The 22,503-nt window shown below is 37.0% G+C and overlaps 1 protein-coding gene across 21 annotated transcripts in view; it reads left to right on the top strand.

Moving 5' to 3' along the window:
• The window catches only part of DLG2 (discs large MAGUK scaffold protein 2), a 982,417-nt gene that overhangs the window by 473,924 nt on the left and 485,990 nt on the right, over positions 1-22,503 (top strand). The window contains exon 1 of one of the 21 annotated variants that reach the window (XM_039718600.1): positions 20,821-20,889. The exons of the other annotated variants lie outside the window; for them this stretch is intronic. Within the exon in view, the coding sequence (XP_039574534.1) occupies positions 20,827-20,889 (63 nt within the window). The 5' untranslated portion in view covers positions 20,821-20,826. Of the gene's footprint in view, positions 1-20,820; positions 20,890-22,503 lie in introns of those variants that run through there. 21 annotated transcript variants of the gene reach the window in all.

The raw sequence follows: 22,503 nt of genomic DNA, 5'->3' as shown, positions 1-22,503 counted from the left end.
ATTAAATAGAACTGTAAGAATGGGCAGATGATAAAGTGCAATTTCGTAAAATATACGTATCTACAGTGGAGAGGGAAATATAAATGACTTATAAATACTTAACTGATTGAATGTTCTAAGAATGACTTACAGCTTTGTAGCCAAATCTTTAAGTGACTGAATTCACTAAGCAGAATTTTTACAAATGAATGGCAAAATTCAAGAGCTGAAAGTTTGAAAACATTTTCATGACATAAGCTCTATTGCATAAGGCTTTTAGAAATTAAAAAGAAGAAAACGAAATACAGATTGCAATGGGAAAATAAAAATGTCTTACAAACAAAATACTCAGGCCATGATGATAATTTTTGCCCACTTTGATTTTCTTCCAATTTTTGTAATTTTCAATCAAATCTGAAAGGGATCAGTAGCTGAAGAGAAGTCCTATGACTTGCATAAAAAGAGGATACCCAATAGAGGAAGAGCATTAACTCATGTGGTATAAATACCCCTGAATTAATACAGATTAAGTATTATAACTAAGAGATGGCAGAGTGAGAGAGAAAAAGCAAATGTGAAATTTTGCTGCAGCAGAAACTTCTGTTGGAACCAACACCTTATTAGCCATGAGAATTTAACAGCACAGCTCAGAGCCATAGGAGGGGAGGTCTTGCTTATTCTGCTGCTCATGAGTCTATTTCTTTGAAATCTGGGAATATTCACGAGCAAACATGAAAAATCAGGACCTTTTAGATAGAAGATTAAAAAGCTATAACATATGGATCATATGGCACTGTGCAGATGGATGGGAAATTATAAATTACTAAGGTTCTCAGTTAAGCTGTTGAGCACGATGCTTGCTGCTGTCCCATAGATCTCACCCTGATCAAACGGGTCAGTGTTAGTAGAACATGATAACCTCTCATACATAACCTTTCCAAGGCTGAACAGATTGGATGTTCCAGAAATCTGCTAGCTCAAGGGTAATTTCTGGAACCTGCAAAAGAGAAAAAAAGCCCAGCTGCAATGTTTGAAATTCCTTCCTAAGAGGTGAACTGACACTCTGTGAGTTATTACAAAGTAATAAAGATTTTCTTTTATTTGTTTTATTTTTCATTCCTGGACTCAAAGATCTTATGGCAACTGAAACTGTCAGAATAAGTTACACTGTAAAAAGATTCCACTGCTATTTTATGGTAGGTTTTTATACCAAAGATACATGCTCATTGGACACATAATCAAACTAAAGTGATATGGTGTGTATCACTTGAAACTTCACTTGTGAATTTTATGATGTATTTTTATCATGCTCTATTCTTATCACACTCTTAACATTAACATTTTTCTAGCAAATAGAACATTGCATTTGGAGAAAGAATTGCATTTGGAACATTTCTTTTACCTTTCCCTATCACTGACGGATGAGATCAGGTATTGAGGGAAAAAAAAACATATTTAGTGAAATTAGTCTGGTTTTCTACTGATTTCATTTACGAAAGCTGTTAATAATCTCTTTTTCAAGTTAAGTCTAAACTTCAAAACCCCAAATAAATGAAGGACAAATTTTTGGGTGTCACCTTAGGGACTACACAAATTAATGCACAACTTCACTTGCTCCTGAGTTACTACTGTAGACCAAATTAAATGGTAAAGTTTTTTCCTATTGGTTTAGTCTCAAGAAAGGCAACCAAGCAAAAAAGCTGATCCTACATGATGATGATACCTTCTTGTGGGTTTTGCTGCACAGTTTGATGCCTGTTCTGGAAGGAGACTGATGAAATTAGTAAACATTTAGTGATCTTTCTCAAACGTTTAAGGAATTGTATAATGTTTAATACGGGGAGGAACTGATTTCTTTTTCTCAATTTTAAGTGACATGGCTGCAACAAAACTATACTTTTCAGCGCAAAAAAAATATAAAATCAGAGATTTATTGCCAGAAATGGTAGTTAAAACTAAGAATCTAAACATGGAGTGTTCAGCATGAGTACAGATGGTGATGTTTTGAATCGCAAATTTGCCACAAAAAGCTATTTCAGTCATACCTTAAAACTTTCAAATGGAAGTCAACAAATAATTTCATCTGACTGAGAAGAAAAAGATCAGAAATTACATTGTTTTGTATTGACATTTTTAATGTAAAATTTGTTTTAAAAAGTTTTCAACCCTTTTATTTAATAGCTGCACAATAATTTTGGACTCATCATTTTAAACTGGAATTCCAAAATGGAACAGCATAGCCAAAAGTAAATGTAGGAAAAGAAGTCATGTTCCCTTTTCCAAACAAAAATTTCTGGATTGAATGAAATATTTCAGGTCTAGCTGACCTGATTTCTGTCTTTGTTCTGTTATTGAATGAATATTCCATTATTTGCCCAGTTTATGGGGAATATGAGACAAAATATGCACAGACTTTCTCAGAACATATGCTGCAGCCCTTTTTTGAGTCTTTCTTTTGATTTATGAAGATAAAGAATGAAAGTTACCTTCACACCTTAACTACAGACAATTTCCGCATGCAGGGCTGTGAATTCTGGAACAGGAAATTCAGGGTCTGCAATGAATCATCTATGTCTGACTTGGGCAAAATATGAAGTTTTACCATATATACACTACATTCCCATTCTGCTCTTGGCAGAAGAGGTTTGTTTATTTGATAAATGTTCATGAGTGACCCCCTGCAAGAAAACCATGAGACTCACTTTTCTTGTTGCTATATTCAAACTTGATTTTGGAAATGTTTAGTGTTCCCCATCTATAAGGATTTTTAGGGATAAGTCAGCATGTATCCTTCCAGGACCATAGTCCAAGGGCTGAACATAATATGGCTTGGAAGGAGGAGAGAAGTACCATTTCTTTCTTTCTGCAAGTTCAGGGTGAGTGGAACAGGTCTCTTGCCTTCAATATCTACATAAATAATTAGATTTAATATATATAATTACTGCTTATATGGGAGTGCAGTTGCATATATATATGTATATATATATCTTTAAATTTTTATGTCACATATTTTCAGTCTTTAGGTTTTGCAGCTGAGGTGTGTGGCAGGCTGCCAGCCAGCTGTGAGGTCAGGGTGATGCGCATCCAGGCAGTGGGGAAGATCTGTAAAAGTCCCTAATGGTTATCACATATGGTGTACTCCACTGTAGCTGGAATCCAAATCCTGGAATTACCAATTCATGGTTCTGTGCACCTCTGCTGTGCTGCAGACACAATGGTTGCAGTCCAGCCCTCACTACCCCCACTTACCCCTCAGCAAATGAGGGAAAAAAACAAGGTTTGATCAGCTCTGAAAGGCTTTCTCAGGTCCTGTCTTCTGTCAGCAGTTCTACCTACAGCACTGTAGATATTAAGGCTTCCTATATTTAGAGTCAAAGGAAATGACCAAAATTCTATTTTTACAATTATAACATACTGTGTAGTTAATTAGAGAGGATGCAGAGATGATTTTCTGACAAGTACCTTATAAAATGTCATTCATAAACTATTTGCCTTAGTCATCTTTTATAGACTTTACCTTTCTAAGTAGCTTGTTAGGTTTGTTTGTTTGTTTTTCAATCCCATATATATGATAATAGTTATGCATTCCTGATCTTCATGACTTTTTGAATTAATGACAGTAAAGGAAAAATCAAAAAGCAGACAGAGAAAATATAACTCTTGTCAAGTGTAAGCAAGTAATTTTAAAATATGAAAAAAAAAAAAGTTCAAATAGCAAGTGATGAAAGCAGCAAACCCCAAAGCATTTAATATTGTACTTTGTTGTAACTGTGTGCATCCATGGCTGTCATGGGGCATATCTCTATTTTGGCAGAAGTCCTGATTAAGTCAATGGGGATTTGAGCCTAAAAGCCATGTTATTGTTCATTACTTGGAATATTGTCAAAATTGCATAAACAGTGTTCCTTTTTAATTAGGCACCTGGTATGAAATAGAGTTTCAAAGGGAATTGTACTGATGTGTTTTAGATGAAAAAGCATTTATTGCACAGTAGTACATTTTCTTTAGCTGCCTCTAATTTTGTATAGATAAGAGGCAAAAAAGGTTTAAAATTGGGTTGTCCTGATGGAAAAGCTGTGGAGGATTATACTTAAGGGTCTTTTTTAAGATTTATTGAATATGAATGATTTGGAGAAAGTATGAAGCACTTAAAAGTGTTTCAGCTGGGACTTCTTAAGCATTATTCTCAAGTGTTATGTACATGACATTGCATATACCTTCTAATGTTTCCTAATTTTCAGAGGAATGTGCAATTTGATTCCCATCTTTCAGACAGAGATCCCTTCATCTGTTCAAAGCTTTCTATATTTTCTAATTTCCTTAGGAAGGCTGAAAACCTGTTGACAGTTATATTTATATATGTGTGAATCTGTGTGTACATGTGTTACATAATATGTTTGCAAAGTTTAAAAATCTTATTTGAAAAAAATAATCATGAAACCATAGAATCATTTGGGTTGCATGAGGCTTTTATAATCAGCAATTCCAACCATAAACCTAACACTGGGGCTATATATATTTCTTAGCTGCAGTCTTTTAAAATAATCAATTTTTCTCCTCATGACAATGCAGTATGTGCTTCTTTTAGTTAAAACAGTCAAGTTTTTTCAGAGAGATGTTTAAAAACATATTTTAACACAGTAAATGGGTAACACAAGATGCAGAGTGGGGAGAAATCAATTAAAAATAAATTCACAGTAGATATAATAAAGAGAACCTGGAACAAATGTGCAATTTAGAACTAACACTGGGGAGAGGATGAATAAATTGTTGTGAAAATGAAAGAAGAGGTGAGCAAACAAATGAGAAAACCAGACAGAATAAAAAAGTTTTATTGTAACAATTTCATGCTACTGATTTTAGTTCAGTCCTTCTTTACTCTTTCCATCAAAACCCTTTATTGTTATAGTTGAACTCACTGAATTTAGAGGTCTTTTTTCAATCTTAGTGTTTTTATGATCTGGTACAGTTTTGATTTCAAGAACTAAATTGGAAAAAGTGTAACTTTTGAAAAAACTTCTTAAATAGTATGAGGCAAAAAGGAAGTTAGTTGTAAACTTGCAGCTGAAACACAGCCTCACAGTTTTCCTTTCTTTTGGGACGTTGCCTTAAATGGTATTTCATGCAGTAGAATCATGAGGTCATAGCTCATCAGTGAGTTACACTCATGTGTGCCACTGTAGAATTAGAGCTTCTGGTTTCAGGTGGTACAAGGGAGGATCACATCCTCATTTCCACAAACAATATTAATTATTAAATACCAAAAATGTTAAGGACCTGTCATATCTCTGAATGTTGTGTTGTGATGTTGCCATCACGAAATTACATCGATTCCAAGATGTTGTGGAAGATTGTACAGTTTGTTCTCTGTATCAGCTTTCAAGGAACATCCTTCAATTGTCTACCTGCAACCTTCTTATTCAACCAGGAGAGTCCCAGAGGTCTTGCACAGGCATTTATTTCAAACTTACACTGGTCCTTAGACCCCTTCATCTCTGATGGGTTTTTGTGGTAATTTTTTCATAGGCATTAGTCCCTGTTTTATTTTTGCAGATTGAGTATTCTAGGTTAAATTTATTGAGGAAACCAAAGTCAACAAGAGATGCTCTGGATTACATGAGCAAAATAGTGTGAAGAACAGTCACCACATTGGACATATCAGTTCAAGTAATTATAAACATACTGAATAACTAAATTGATGTGGTGTGCATAGTATCGCCTTAGTGTACTATAACTACAGCTTTTCCAAGAAATCCACCAGGAATAACACTCTAACATAGTATGTTCAGAAGAGTTTAGTTGCTCACTGTAGAAGTGAATTAAACCAGAAAGAAAGTACTCTCATAAATGCTAAGTTAGCTATATCTAGATGCATAAATTTATAGACATTTAATGGGACCATAAAACAGAATTTAAATTTCCTGGCTAACTACTGTTGGTGATTAAAATTAATATGCTATATATTAACTAAGCACAACACTTGGTATTAAGAACATTTTAGAAATAAATTTCAAAGTTAGTTGATCTCACCACACTCTTCTGTAGTTGCTAAGTCTAATTGCTGGAGGATAGGAAAATAGGAAATAGGAGCCTGGAACAAACACATAGATCTTAAGTGATTGTTTAATGCTCATGATGGAAACAGGATAAAGGATAGAGCTGCAAAAGATCTCAACCACACCTAGCAGGCTGTTGCACTTTATACAGGGGGCCAGACAAATATTGCACAGATTTGAAAGTAGCACCATAAAAAAATTATCCACAATCATATTAGAATAACGACTGTAGCTTTTGTTTTGGGTAAATCCATTTTCCCCCTTTGAGAGCAGAGGGAGAGTTGAGCACATTAAAAAGCTCATTGATTAGATGACTCTGAGACACACACTGCTGGGTGATATACAAACTTCAGCAAAAGATTTCTCTCTATTGGAACATCTGGGTTTAAAAATGGTATTTCTAATAGGGATGTTTACTATGAGAAGCATATTCACAATTCTAGTTTTGTATGTTGTAAATTAAGTAATAAACGCAAACTTTTTTTTTAGCCTTGTCTGTTTCCCCTGTGAAAGAACTACTGATGCAGCATATCCAGATTAAGATCGATTAACAATTCTGTGAATTTTGCCTAGCAGCTATAATCATTGGTTGCCTTAGCAACTTGGTAGATTAAATCATAAGCTAAAAATCCAGGGGGTTCAATTAAAAATTCTTGTTGAAATTCAAATTTTTTGAGGGTGTAATGACCAATGATTCAATACACACTTGAGAATTCTCAGGGTTTTCTCATTTATCTTCAGTGTAATTTATTAAAAATTAAATATAAATGTAATTTATTGTTTGGGAAATATTTACCTTTTCCTATTTATTACTGGTGCCGGTGAACTAGGAATAATGAAGCTTTGGGGTTTTGTTACATAGCAAAGCGCAGGCTAGACTTTATCTTAGTCAAAGAATAATCTGAGAATAATATTCTCTAGGCTATTTTTCTTGTAGTTGATACTGGGCAGAATTTATGCTAGCACTGGTCCTACACATAATTTAAGAAGCAGGGAAGGAATTTAATTCTGCAATGTGCTCCTAAAGGACTTTGGTTATTGAATGCTGAAAATACCCAATGTGCAGTATGTGGTTGCAGGGTAGGGCCAGGGTTCTCTGTTCTGTCCTTCCCACTCCAATTTGGATGTTTTCTGTATTTCTTGGGTAAACAGGGTTGTCACCTACTTTTGATCATACTGATCTTTCTGCTACTGATTTCTTATACTGTGCTGTCTTTTACCTCTTGCAGCTGTTTTTCTATCACCCTGATGACCCTGATGATTTGAGTAGATGCATTTTTCCCACAATGCTCTTGAGGGAAATCTCATTTTGAAAGGATGAGAAAATTGGGGGTTTCCAGCCTGGAGAAGAAAAGTCTCCAGGGTGACTTTATTGGAGCCTTTCAGTGCCTGAAGGGAGCCTACAAAAAAGCTGTACAGCAATCTCTTACACAGGCATAGAGTGATAGGACAAAGGCCTGTGACTTTAAACTGAAAGAAAGTGTAGATTAGCTATAAAACAGAAATTATTTACTGTGAGGTTAGTGAGACACTGGCACAGGTTGCCCAGAGAGATTGTGGACATCCCATTCCTGGCAGTGTTCAAGGCCAGGCTGGATGGGACTTTAAGCAACCTGGTCTAGTCCCTGCCCATGGCAGCAGGGTTGGAACCAGATGATATTTGAGGTCTTTCCAACCTAAATCATTCCAAGCTTCTATGATTTATTGTCTATCAGTTTTTCTCAAAAAAGTCTTTGTCACCCAGATATTCTGATATGGTGTCAAGAACATAAACACCAAACACCATGTGGATGCTAGCTCCTCGCACAGCACTTGACTTTTGTTCTCCCCCTTGCACAAAAGGAGCTAGAAATTAATACATTACTGCTTTCTATCTTCACTTGTCCTAATGAAAATTTTTCTTCTCTACTTATCTTACTTTGCTTTGTTCTGAGTCTCAGCAAGGACAGACTCTTGTGTGCAGCCACTAAATATATTCCACCACAACCATTTTAGGCAACGTTTTGTGTTTTCTTACTTTCATCTTCCTTAAAGAGTTGGCATGTATTTTTCTTCAGTTTATAGAGCTGATGTTCATGGACAAAGAAGAAACAATGAAGATAAGAGGAAAGAAGGTGCTTCTTTTCAAAGAATTAATTAAGCAACATAAATAAACAGAAATATATAGCATAAGAGAAACGTGAATGTTCCTGCAGTGTTCCAGACACAGGGAGAAAACCACCGTTTACCATTTCGTGTGGTAACAGAAGCAGCCAACCCTTTCATTCTCTGTTCTGGGTTTTGGTGCATATCCTACATGTTAGCAAATCTACAGGGAAGATACTCAGCAGCTATTCTGCTCTTATATCTCAATTGTGCTAAATACTGGTGGATTTCATAGATAAAAATGATAGTAATCAGAGAACGGAAAGTTGATATAAAATTTAATATATTGTATAGATAAGCGACCAACGCTTGACAGATGAATAAAGACAAATCTGAACTCCTTTAGGCCCTCTGTCAGCAAGAAATCTCTGCAGTTACATTTTATTCTACAAAATTATCCCTTGAAATCTTTTTAATAATTCCAGCAGTTATAACAAATTATGTTAAATTTCAGAGTAGGCCTAAAGCATGATCCTAGAAGCCTCCAAATTCTGAATCTAGTTTAGGACATAAAAGTGTAGCTCTGGGAGAAAAAAAAAATAGGGTAAAGTATAGGAATTAAAGCGTAGTAAGATAAAAAAGAAGCTTGTGACTAGAAGATAGTTCTTTCACATGTGCTAAATAATCCTCTTAATTATTTTTTTTCATGCTAAAACCTTTTCATATGTTTTGGCTGTGTGAGAGGAACTTTTTGATCATTAAAAACTAATTAATGAGGTTCAGTAAAAATTAAAGGTTCTGCTACCTCTTTCTCTGGAAAGTACTTCCTGGCTTTTCAGTGTCATTTTGCTAATCAACATGTTCTTGCAATTTGAGAAACTCATTATTTTTATGCAATTTAATGTTGATGATGGGTTTTGAAATCCCAGAACAAGAATTTTGTGCAGAAGTGTCCCCAGCAGCTACAATCAAACCTGGCTTTCTAAGCTTTTCTGCTGGTGTTGGTGAGAAACCTGTTCTGTTGCTGTGTTATTTACAGAGCTGTTCTGCAGTACTGCGCCATTCTGAAATTACATTATCTTGTTTTAAAGTCTCCATTCTGGAATCACAAGTGTAAAACTCATGCGAGCTTCATCTATGCTCTACATTTCTTTCTTAATTTCAATTAGTAATTTAAAATTAATCAACTGGGAGTAGTCCAGAGGGAAATTTTTGTGATGAATGAATGGGTTTCTCTTGGTTTATTTATCCTAAAATAAGAAAGGCTAAAGGCAAAAGGGGGAGGGAGTTTAGAAATAATTTTGTATATATTCTTGGATATTTAAACAAATTACTATGCATTTATGTGTTCTGTCTTTTAGATGTAATTAATACTATAACGTTTTACCTTTCTTTAAATCTGTTGACCCATAAAGCATTTCAGTGTGCGCACTTTCAAAGGCCCAGTAGGGATCAGCACTAGCATTGTCTTCTGATTTGATGAAACAAAGGCACAGAGTGGGGAAGGGAAGGCTCAGAGTTGCACAAATTCACGGCTGAGCCAGCAGATCAACCCAGTTTCCTAAGTCCCTTTCATGCCTTAGCAATTCTATCCCATCACTAATAAGCAGTATTGTGTATAATGGATCTTTTTGTTCCAAACTAAACTGTTTGCAACACATCAGAGATGCTTTAATAGGACAGCAGATTTCTGTCATGATGGATGAGTGCTGAAGGAGCTGCATTACCAAACGTTGGTGGGAGTTCATCTGTCCTAGCAATAGGGATCACATATTGTCAGAGAGCCTGGTTCACAACTTTGGGTAGCTTGCAAGGCAGATATTTTTTGAAACATACCTACAAAGGGAAGGGACCTTAAGTATCATTTAGTTCCAAGCCCCCACCATGGGCAGAGACACTTTCCACATATTGGTCAGAGCCCTGTCCAAGCTGGCCTTGACCTTTCAGGGATGAGGTATCTGCAGCTTCTCTGGACAACAAACGTAGATTTCAAAAGGAAAAAAAAAATCAAAAGATTCCTTGTGTACTGACAGCAAGGGAGGCATGTGATGCATTGCAATATTAAATATTTTCTGCTGTGCATGAGGATTTAAATGAGAGTTATATTAGCAGATTGATTAAATACCCAGCTCTTCAGCTTCCCTAGAGAAGTAGCTGGGTGATGGTTATCCAAATTATAACAAAATACATGGTTAGCTGAGGTAGAACCAAGTAGTTTTTCATTTGTGTGCTGTTCTGCAAACTCATAAAAAACCCTCTAAGCCAAGAAGCCATAATTTAAATACTTGCACCGTAAGATCCATTGGCCAGGCCCTAGTAAGGAGATGTGCTGATGGAGAGAGATTGCTCTTTAAGACAGCTCTCAATGAGAGTATGAGGAGGAGAGGAGAATGGGTTTGAGTCATGCTGTGGACTTTAACAGATTGCTTTCCAACTGCCTACCCCAAGCAGAGCACTTGCTGGCATGTAGCATGTACTGAAGATGGATCTGTACCACGCTGCCTGGCAGGCAGACAAGCAAATAATTGTATCAGCAAGTCACAAGCGTGATTTTGATCTCTAAAGCAAGGAGGTAAATGAAGAAATAATTTTAGTTTTTATCTAGGCTGACCTTAAAGATTAGTTCAGTAAATTTTCTCTATTTTCTATATCCTGTCTAGCTTCAGGTTTTTAGATATAAATTAAAAACTCAGAAACTCTTTCATTGAGATTACTGTATCAGAGAAAAAAATTTGGATTTGGAGGCTTGCTTTCAGTTATCTTCACAGAATTGGGATCAGATTGACACATTTTTTCCTGTCAAATTTCTCTCTGATTTCTGCAGTTAATGCATAATTTTTATTGTGCATCAATGTATAATTCCTTCTTTTGCATATTTGAGATCAAGTTTTCATCTAAGTACTAAAATCAGGGTGTGAGCTAATAAAGCACAGTGGCATCCAACTTAAGTATTCTATTGCCTTTTTTAGGTACTTTTATTGAAAAATGTAAGGCATTAAAATAAAATAAATCAATGCTAATAGCCTTCACCAAGATATCTTGAATATATCCTTTGAGGTAATATATAATATCATGAAGCCTTAGCAGGCTCTCTAACATAGCAGAAAAATTTAGTCTGAAGTCTTGAATCTGCACTAACTGTACTTATTCAGAGTGCATATGTGAAATGAATGCTAATATTGGAAATATATTTGGTATTGGCATGTTTTACAATGTCTTTCTTGCAGCTTGCAAGAGAAAGCTCTGTGGGCATTATTCAGCTTAGCAGGGAAAAAAAATAGTCTTATGAAATTTTAAAGTGATACATTTGGTGATGGTAGAGTAGCCTGGCAGCACATTAATCTTTACAAGGGTTATCTCTCCCTGGTGGAAAACACGTAATAAGGTGCCACTCTTTTAAATCTCCTTGAACTATATGGACAGGAAGGCTGGTGAATATGTGAGCCACCAGGTTTCTGTGCATTTTCATTTCCTAAATATTGTGACAAAGGACAAACTTTAAATGAGGCTACATGGGGTATTGTCAATTATCACCTTCAAATATGTGATTATACTTGCAGCTAGAGGTTCTGGTGAAGAAATCAAATATACTATCTGAAAAAAAACCAAAAACCTAAACAAACTGGGGGCAAGACTTGCTTTAGTAATAAGGGAGGTTTATGGGTCCTATGTAAGACAAGGATTTTTTCTTCACTAGTTACTGAAAAGTCCAGCATAATTCCAAAGAGTGCACAGCCACAGAGCATGAATGTATACATTGATTTTTAAAAACCTATTTGCATATTCTTCAAGTGCATTTAAATGATCTTATGCTTCTTTTAAGTCAACTGATCACCTGTGTCTGGGGAACGCCAGATGTTTTCAACTTGTTGTTTTAGAAAAAAGAACTTTTGGAAGTAAGAGCCAAGAAAAATATACTAAGATGTCTTTAAATGTCACCAATATTAAATAAAATGTTCTGAGTGTTACTTTTAACTGTCATCATTACTTGCATAGAGGGGATATAATTACATATTCCTGACTGTCAACTCATGAAAAAACCACAAGAGAGCATTTTCTGCTCAGCAGTGTAGGATGCTTAGAAATGCTATTTCAAGGTGTTATTTACCTGGTTTTTGGACTAAAAGTGAGCTATCTCAGTCCAAAATTGATATCACAGTTCCAATGATAGTTGAAAAAAGTTAGCACAATGTGTTGCTGTTTTGTTATGGTTAGTCCAAAAACACGTGAGCAGTGACAAAACATTTTCAGGAATCCCAGGAACTCTGCACTGGCAGGACACAGGGCTTGAAGAGACACTTGCAGGTGCTGATGGATTTTTAGGGATGCTGCAGTCCACATCATGTCCCAGTCTGGCAATTAGGAAGGACATTCTGCAGGGTGCAGCATCTGGAAGGAGTTGAACTGCTTTGAAGCAAAACACAATTTGATTATCCAGGTAGAAAAAGCACCTGAAAGAATCATGGTCTAAGAGTAAATTGTGCAATTTATCACAACTAATGGCTTTGCATGCAAACATTTCTGAAAATTATTTTGCAGCTATAGCTTAAAATCTCCGTCTGTACTATATAAGGCTGAAATATTTTGAATAACTGTAAAGACACCCAGGCACAGACTAATTTGAGCCAAATGGAGCTATTCTGGCTTCTCCTTTTGAAAACAAAACACACAATGAAAAAAAGTAGCTTCTCTTTCATCATGGCAATTTTCCCAGTACCATCCATGAGTGTCAGCTCTGCCATAGCGCTTGAACAGCACTGCTGGAGGTACTGACCTTCCCAAATAATTATGATTTTTTACAGAAGGGGGTGATCCAGAATTCTGCCTGTGGCAAGGCCTGTGTAACACACTAAACTGGCATTGCTTAGTTTGGAAATGGTGCCAAACTGCTGGTTAAACTAACTTCTTTTCCTGCACTGTGACAGATCTATGTCTCTGTCTGGGTCTGTGGGACTCAGCAGCTGATCAGGCATATTAAGGGGAAAAACTCTATATTTAGAACATTTTAACAAGTTAATATTCCTTTAGCAAATGTGTATTTTTTAATTATTATTATTATTATTTTTATTTCTGGCTAGTTTAGGGTTTCTTCCCACATCTTCTGCTATATTCCTAGCATTTCCTATTGAGGGGAGACAAGGAAAATACTCTATGCAGTCAATAAATAAAATGTGCTATCAAAGCAGAGGAATGTCCCCTCATCTATTCTTTTTGGATTATTTCTCTGTGTCATGATGAAGAAATTTTGAAGATAGACTCTGATTCCTGAGTCATAGACATAAAACATTCTGTCATGAACTGAAAACCTCTGAGGTAGAATGAGATACTTAAAAAGTGCTTGAAGAGTGACAGATCTTTAATGAATTATGAATATGGTATTGACCTTTTTTTTCTTTAACAACTTAGTTGGTAGATGTTTTGTTGCACTTCAAAAAGTTGCCTGATTTTTACTTCACAAAATATTGTTGCTTAAGTCTTAGAGTGTGGAAGTACAGGCAAAATAATTTAGAAGAATAAAAAGAACTAGATAACCTTCTTCAGCTCCTGTGAGGGGTCTTTGCTTGAGTGAGTCAAAGAATAAAGGTAATGGGGTGTTGGGAGATGAGGAATCCAATGAAGTTCGACAAAGGCAAGTGCAGAGCTGCTCTTGGGGAGGAATAAGAATGAAACAGTACAGCTGGAAAACAGCTCTGCAGAGAAAGACCTGGGGACATCAATGTGTCCAGGAGCCAGCAGTGTGCCCTAGGGGTCAAGGAGGACAGTGATGTCCTGGGGTGCATTGGGAAGAGCATTGCCAGCAGGTTACATGAGGTGATCCTGCCTCTCTAGTAAGCCCTGGTGAGGCCACACCTGGAATGCTGGGCTCCCCAGGACAAAGCAAAATGTAGCTGAGGGCTATGGAGATGACAAGGGGACTGGAGTATCTCTCCTGTTAGGAAAAGCTGAGGGAGTTGGGCTTGTTTAGCTGGAGAAGAGACAATTAAGAATTGATCTCATCAATACCCATGAATATCTCAAGGGCAGGTGTCAAGAGGATGGGGCTGGGTTATTTGCAGTGGTGTCCAGCAGCAGACATAAACTGAAATGCAGGAAATTCCATCTGAATACAAACAAAAACTTTTTTACTTTGATGGTGACAAAGCACTGGAAGAAGCTGCACAGAAAAGCTGTGGGGTTTCCTTCCCTGGAGATACTCAAAATCACCCTGGACTTGAGTGACTGATCTTGTTTAGCCTGCTCTAGGTGAGCCTGTTTAGCAGGTGCATTGGAACTAGAGGTCCTTCCAAGCCCAACCATCCTGTGCTTCTGTGATTTATGGGAGCAGTTTGAAAGGAATGACACTGTGTCCAGTTTTTATCAAGCAGAAAGACATTATAAATGAAAAATGAACAAATACATAAGAAGAGAAATTAAAGAGGGACACTGACAAATTTAGATGGGTAATCAGACAAGACAGCCTGGTCTCTACATCTGTAGTAAGGGGTTTTTTTACATGGAATTTGACAGAGAATTAATATACCTCAACCTATCTGTGTAGAAAGCTCTATATTGTATGCTACCCATGACCCTAAAGACAAAGGATTAAGGAAGAGGAAAACCACAGCACCTGAAGGTGGGTGACTGGGGGCAGTTGTCCCTGTTATAGCAGTGCCAGCAGCTATTAGCTCAGGCCGATCAGCAGTTTAATGTTGGGCATTAAGAACAGTAGAAAATAGTAACAATCTATAATATTAATTGAAGAGGTGGAGAAGAAAACAGTCACTGTAGCTTGAGACTGTGCTCAAGGCCAGGCTGGACGAGGACCCTGGTCTACTGGAAGCTGTCCCTGCCCCTTGCAGGGGGTTGGAACGAGATGATCTGTAAGGTCCCTTCCAAACCAAGCCATTCTATGACTCCAATCTTTTTGTTTCTTATTGTGGATACACAGAAAATGCTTTGATTTTCAGTGTTAAGCCTTTTTTGAGTGAATACCAAATATAGATTTCCTAAAACATATATAAAAATTGGAAAATCCAGTTTATGCATCATTCTCAAAGACTACAAAACATTACTGTTGTGACCAGAATACAGAACCAACAGCTTCCAGAAAAGTGTGCCTCTTGGAAAATTCTAATATTTTTGAGCTTTTCTAAAATGATTCAAGTTATATTCCAGAGTGACACCTTGTACTGCTAACACTTTATTCAGCAATGCTCTGTGAGAGGTCATGACATCCATCTTGTGCAGTAACTACCAAATAAAGTGACTCACAACTGCACATCTGACACACCCCAGGCTTTGGCCTCTCTTTCCACTCCTATTGCCCTAGTTATCTTGCCAGACTGTCTGTAAATGTGTCTTGGAGACAGATTGCTGTTACATGTTGGCCTAGCTATTTTACCCTCATTTTCTTCAAATCTTTTTGTCTGAGGATGGGTATATTCATGTCTGAATGTTGCCAAATACAAGCATTTGAAAAGTTGATAAAAGTTCTGGCCTAGATAAACATGAGGCTATTTATTTTATGCAAAATTTTAATCACTAAATCACTCACCTAAATAATCACAAATCCATAAATTGCCTAGAATTCTTGGATGGGCAAACCACTTACATTTCTGATTCCCAAAGCAAAATTGATATTTATTAATCAACCTGTCCACCTCAGTAATAAACTATAGCTCTCAGTGTGTGGCCTCATAAAGGGTTTCGTAAAAATATGCTCCTCCCTAAGAGATTTGCACCAGCTGTTTAGGCAAGCCAGCTGAGCAGTTCTGCTAAGTTGCAGTCTAATTAGAGTTGTGCACAAAACTGAATTTTTGCTTTTTAAATCTTATAGGTATAATGCTTCAGTTCACATTAAAAATGTGATCTATATTCTCCGTTGTCTCTCCAGAAATGTCCCATCACGTGTGAGGATTAAAATGTGGCTTTTAAAATATAATACTAATGTATATCCCAACACAAAAGTGGAAAATTATTTATTTGTAAAAAACATGTGAGTGGTCGTAGGAAAAATGGTGTCATTCAGACTTTTTAATAGCATGGTCAATGCCCACAGCTCATCAAAGGATGAATTGCTGGTTCTTGCATAGCTTCTCCCCTATGTGTAGGATAAATTCCATCAGAGTTAAGTTCCAGAATCAGTATTTATTCATAAATGAATTTGGGGCTTTTATTTTTTAAAAATTATTTTTATTTTTGTCTTTTTATTTTATTTCGTTGTTGATATTTACTTCCATTGACCTGTGGTACACTTCTAAATTACTTTCACATGTATTAAGAAGCCTAATTAGCTGAAAGATATTACTTTTTGTAGTTTTCTGTAATATCTTAGTCTTCACGCTTTTTAAAGAAATTAGGTTGGATGAATCAAATGTGCACTTTTTCAGTCTATAGTTTGACCTTTCTTACCAACTGTGGAATTATTTGTAGATTATTTTCTGATGATGACGATAGCTAGATGTGTTTTAAATGGTTAAATCTTTAGGTTTTGTATTCAGTTCTATTTGGAGTGTGGAAGCCTAGTCAGAGCCCTTGTCTGAAGTGAATATTTAATATTTTTTAAATTCCTGTATAGTTTCAAAAATTCTGAAATACTCTTAAGCAGAAGAGCTCTACCATAATGCAGAAGACGTTTGACTGTAGGCAAATAAAAAAAGTGGTTTTCATTTGGCAAAACTCCCATTTAAACCAGTGGGAGAAGAAAATTTAACTCAGGAATTATAGGGTTTGGTGTGTTTGAAGTCAAATATCCTTCAGACTATACTAAGTATAAATTTACCTAAATTTATCCTATGTACATATCTATCTACTTCTTTAAATTATTAATGGGAAAATTATGGGTCATAGTATCAATCAACTACAAATTTTAGAGAAGCTAAATCTACTTTTGGAACGTACCTAATTTAAAATAATGTTATATGATATGACAGTATTTTAGAGTCATATTTTACTTACAATCCTGATTTTAAAGCCTGCCCATGAAGAATACATAAGTAAAACAGCTATTAAAAATTATATTCAATAACATTTTAACACTCTATCGATTGCTCTGAACTAGAGCCTATCAATGCATATAAAGCAGCTGGACCAAATGTTTAAATGTAACTCAGATTATATTGTATCAGCTTTAATTGCCTCCCTCACACTATGCATAGAAAATCATGGGGGGAAATTACTTTCTGAAGGCCAGAACTCTGTCAGTAGTTTGTAAACAGTATTTTTATATTGAGCTTCCAAAAGGTAAATACCTTCTTGTAATTTTGGGCCAGTTTCACTTAAGTGACTTTGTTTACATATATTTCAAGCATTGCTTGAAATTGACTTTTTTTTTTCTTTTCTTCAATCTCTGAATTTGCATTTGTAATGTAGCTTGTCTTGCCACTGTGCCATGTTCAGTGCTTGTGTAACTAAAAATGCAGATCTCTCTCGGCAAAGCACATTGCACATTCCTAAATGTACAGCTGCGGAGGCTGAATCCTAGGCTGAGTGCCCTGTCCTAGAAACAGCTGAAATGGGGACTTCTAAAGGACTGCCTGATATTCTGTATCTCTTTGCATGGGCAAAGAACTGTGAGATTTAACATGTAATATATCCATTGACATTTATCCATGATCTATTGCTTGGGATGTGCATTGAGCATGCAATCAGAGGATCAGCATGCTGTTCCACACAGATGGCCTGATGAAATCCCATAGGTGGGAATAGCTGTGTATTGCTGTGAGATGTTGTCCTGAAGTACACTGAGGTAATGCATTCATTAGCACTCAGTTTGTGTTGTCATGCTCTGTCCTGAGCTTTAACAAGGATCTACTGTTCATAATAGATGAGATAATCAAAAGGTGTATTCTTTTAGCCCTCTTCAGACTGAGACCATCTGAGACTGAAAGATTGTGCTGCCTGCTTATCTCATCTTTAAATCACATCAAATTACCCAGACATTTGTTTAATGCATTTCCAATCTACCATCTTTTTGTTGTCTTCCTACAGCATTACTGCGGGCAGAGAACCTTCTCAGTAAGTACTTCGTACTTACGCCATTATTTTTAAGGAACTAAAAAAGCATAAAGACCTATTTTGCACTTGAAAGGGTAGGCTTGAAAGCAGGAAGTAGACATGTCAGAGAGGGCACTTCAACAAAATAATACCTTTGGCAGAAATATGTGCTTAACTGAGTAAAATGAGTGTGGGAGGGTTAGGCAGGTTAGTGCCAGGTAGCAGGCAGCTGGGAGCGCTCCCCTCAGCATGCATTGCACAGGGACTTGATATGATACAGATGTGCTCTGGATCAGAGCTGGTGCTCACAACCACACAGACTGATTCTCTCTCTAAGGACAAGACTGATAGGTTGGGACAGCCAGCAATATCTGGGAGCCTGATCCCACCAGGATAAGGCACTGCTCAGAAGTCTGTGCCCTTTTATGACTTTTTCCTTCACTGAACTTTTCAAGACTTTGAATGGCAAAGGGGAAGAAAGTGGAGAGAACAGATTGTTTCACTGAAGGTGAGAGCTCCTCTCCAATGCTGGAAATGGGATTTTGGCACATTGCTCATTATTCTTGTCTGGAAGCAGAAAGCATTTTAGAGCTTTTAGTTCAGTTCAATGTAGATCTGGTTCCCCTAGAGCCACAGAAAAATAACTGGAGTCTTTGGAGATACTTGTTCTGCACCGTGTGCAGGGCAGAGATGTGTTGTGCAAGTCGGTGTATATTAAATCTTTTCTGCATTTAGCTGTGGGGAGTGGTGGAGAAACAGACCTTCATTCAGCTTTGGTTTTACTTCTGGGAGGTCTAGGAATGCAATATGGTGCTTTTTAGGATGCTTGAATAATGAGAAGCAGGGACTTCCTTGCTTTTGTGGTTCTTTGTCTCCTTATGATCTTTTCTATAAGTTCACATGAGTTCATTCTAGCATCTTTGTGGTGTCTTCTGACATGTGAGAAGACAACCAATGTATGCAGTTTAGCAAAATTCAATTTGCAGAAAGGTGTGGAAGAATCTTTGATCTTTGATTTGGCAGATCTTTGAGGCTGCTAGATGTATGAATCAAATAAAAGTATTTTCAGTGAGTTGTGCAGAACAGAAATTTTAAAAATATCTGTTGACTGGGATCCCAAAGGAAAGTTAAATGTAAATGTAATTTAGACAGCAGTATTGACAGCCCTGGAGAAGGCTGAAATGTTCTGATTTTTTGATGAAAATGAAAGATAAATATTTTGACAATTTCAAGGAACACTTTCTCAATTTTCTGCTGGTTAGAGATCTCAGAAAGTTTCTGTTTTCTTGAAACACTCAGATTAAATTTAAAAACTTCAAAGTGTTTGGAACGATGCTATTTTTTATTCTTGTCCTATAAAACTATCACCATATTTTAAATTTTTTTAAGTCAACTCTAGTCCATCTCTTGTCAAGGTATATCTCACTAGCTTTATGCAGCCTCAATTCTTCCCCTGGTTTTTCCAGTGCCAAAATCCTCTGCAATGAAAAATTTTCCTCCACCACCATCTTTGTCCTATCAACTGGACTTTGCACTCAAATGGAATTGATTAAGAAAATGTCATGTGACTGATTTTCTCTTATCCTTTTTTTCACATGGAATTAATTAATTAACTGAAGCAAGTTAGACTGATATTTTTTTATTTTAGATTGTGGTGATTGCTATATTTTTTTCTGCTTCTAAATGTCTTGTAGGTTTAAGAAGAATAACTCCTTGTCCTTAACTTCATATTCCTTATAGTGTCTTTATCTTTTGATCAAAATGGACATCCTTTATGACATTGCTGAAATGGACTTTTTCATGTCTCACATTGCAATGAAGCATTTGTGTAATCAGGTTTGATGTGGACTCTCACAGAGCTTTCAACAGAATTCTGTATGATTCTGTATCAATCAGTGAGGGGGTAGATGTTCTTTCTACAATGCCTTCTCTCACAATAATTCACATTCGTTAAAACTTCTATTTTTAGACTGTTCCAGTGTGGTAGAGCATTATTCTTATCATTTTAAGAGTGAGAAGCTGGCTTGCAAAGAGTAAATAATCTCATGCAGAAGAATTTTAGCAGAACTAAGGGAGAAAACCTCGTTCTTGTTCTATTGTGTTTTAGACTCTCCTCTCTTTGCTTTGCTTGGGCAACAGAAATGTGGTGAATCAGTTCCAAACACAAGAAGATGTCTTCCTTGTCTCTGACTCTAGGAAGACATCTGGATAAATACTTGTTATCTATCCCTCATACTTAGTAGTAGAAGATCTTATATTTGTAGGAATTAACTAGATCCTTTTCCTTCATATTTCTTCTCTTTTGCCTTTTAGCAGGAAAACATTGCTTTTCTAAACCTGTGTCCAGCATCTAAATTGTTCAGCATTGTTCTTAAAAGCTTGCCTCTGAAGTTATTTAACTTCCCAAGTGATACTGTTGAACTGTAGGACCTTTTCCCAGCAGCCTAGAAAAGGTGAGGACAGGGACAAAGAGCAAGAACTGAAATGAAAACTGGCAGAAACCATTGTCTGTTGCATTTGTTGTCCACATGTGGGTTCCTCTCCAAGAAGCATTAAAAAGCTAGTCAGGAGGCCCTGGAGGGGAGGGGCTGCTCAGCTGGAACATGATCCAGTCAACAGCAGAATATGGCTGGAGATGGTTCCAGCTGGGAGTGGGGAGCTGCTGCTTGGGCAGAGGCTGTGAGAGGGCCTGAAGGAAACCCAGCCTGAGAGATGACAGGGAATGGTGTGCATGGGCTTCATGGACTCTGCTGCTGCTCGGGAATGTGCTGCTGAGTGGGCTCAACCCACACAGGTACACGTGTGTCTGCCTGCAGGAAGATGCTGGCATGAGATTATAGCTATCCTGTTAGATCTCATCACTTGTGATTCCTTAATGCTTCATAATTCAGTGCAACCTGCCTTCTTGTGCATGAGGATTTTCTGGAGAATGTACCTTGAACTTTATTTAAAGGTTCAAGGTACATTCACCTTGAACCTTTAAATAATGCTGGATCAAAACAGAGAGTGTGATTCACTGGTTTGGTGCCTATAACTTGCAGTGTTTCTGCTTAAACTGACTTTTTAATTTTGCTCTTGGGGCTGATAAAGCAAAAGTGAGATTTAAGGATGCCTTTGAAAGGAAAGACAGCTTGTCATCAGCCAGGAATAAAATAATGTTTAAGGTGGGATGATATATATTCCCATGCTTGTTCCTGCAACTGTTTTTTTGGGGTTCTTTGGTGACTAGCAGTGAGATGAGCAGCTCTTTATAGGCTGCCTGACTTGCTGTTCCTAATAAAGAAATCATATGGAAATTATGTATGTCAGTGTCCATTGTGGGTGGCTGTATGGACATTTCCAGCCCTTCTGCTTCTCACTGGATCTGGACAGGAGAGCTGTGGCTGCCAGAGGACTGAGTGAGAGTGCATGTCACATCTGCCTGGCTTTGGCCATGGCAAACCATGTGGCCACGCCCTGGGTCAGAGATTTTGGGTTCCAGTCAGTGTGCAGATTCTCCAATTTCCTCTGTTTTGGTTACCAAGTCACTTTGTGCCTTTATTCCTCCCCACCCAAAACAGAGATAAGTCCACCATCACACAGGGTTATGTATAAATAACAAGAAAACAAATGTACTTGCTGCTGCAGGGTGGGAGGCACACACTCAGAGCTGCAATATAAGTGTTTCCACAGTGAATTCAGTTTTGCTGAGGATTATATTTGGCAAGTGCCTTGCAAGATGCACTGGTGACACACATAAGCACTGCTCGCAGTCTGTGGTTCCTCCTTTTTTTCTCTCCCCAAGGATAAATTTTGTAGTTTATATTATTTCCCGTAGGAGTACTTGCCATGCAAATGTATAACTGTGCTACATACACAGTGCTTTGATTTGATACAAGTCTGAGCAGCGTAATGGCACATCAGAGGATTTGATACACCATTTTGATTGTGATTTCTTAACACAGCAGGAAGAAATTTAAAAATTTCTATTAGAAAGGTGAGGCAGAAAGCAATTTGTGCCGAACCAGGGACAAATAGGGAATAAACTGGCATTTTTCAGATTTTTAGTTATTTTTTAAGGCTGCTAAGGGTTGTTGTATTACTTCTGTGACTCACTGGAGTTTCCTACGCACCAGCAGAAACTGGAGCTGAAAATTAATTTTTAAAATCAAAATTAAGTGCTGTAATTATGTTTTCCTCCTTTCTAAGACTTAACAAATAAAAGAGGAAAAAGAACTGCCTAGATTTAAAACTTAGTCTGTGACGCCATTATGCTATAAAGTGCAGAATGCATTGCCATGTACAGGGATGTGCTGAGTCTGAGTGTCTAGCACAGCACTTACTTTATTTCCATTTCCCATCCTTCCACAGTTAAAGCTGTATTTCAAGCAATTTTGTAGCACACCTCCTCATCCTCTCTTCTCTTGAC

The sequence above is a fragment of the Passer montanus genome, unplaced genomic scaffold, assembly GCF_014805655.1.
Source record: "Passer montanus isolate IOZ18808 unplaced genomic scaffold, ASM1480565v1 scaffold4, whole genome shotgun sequence".
NCBI lineage: Eukaryota > Metazoa > Chordata > Aves > Passeriformes > Passeridae > Passer > Passer montanus.
Note: the sequence above shows the minus strand (reverse complement) of the source record. Positions and strands in the feature narration are given on the sequence as shown.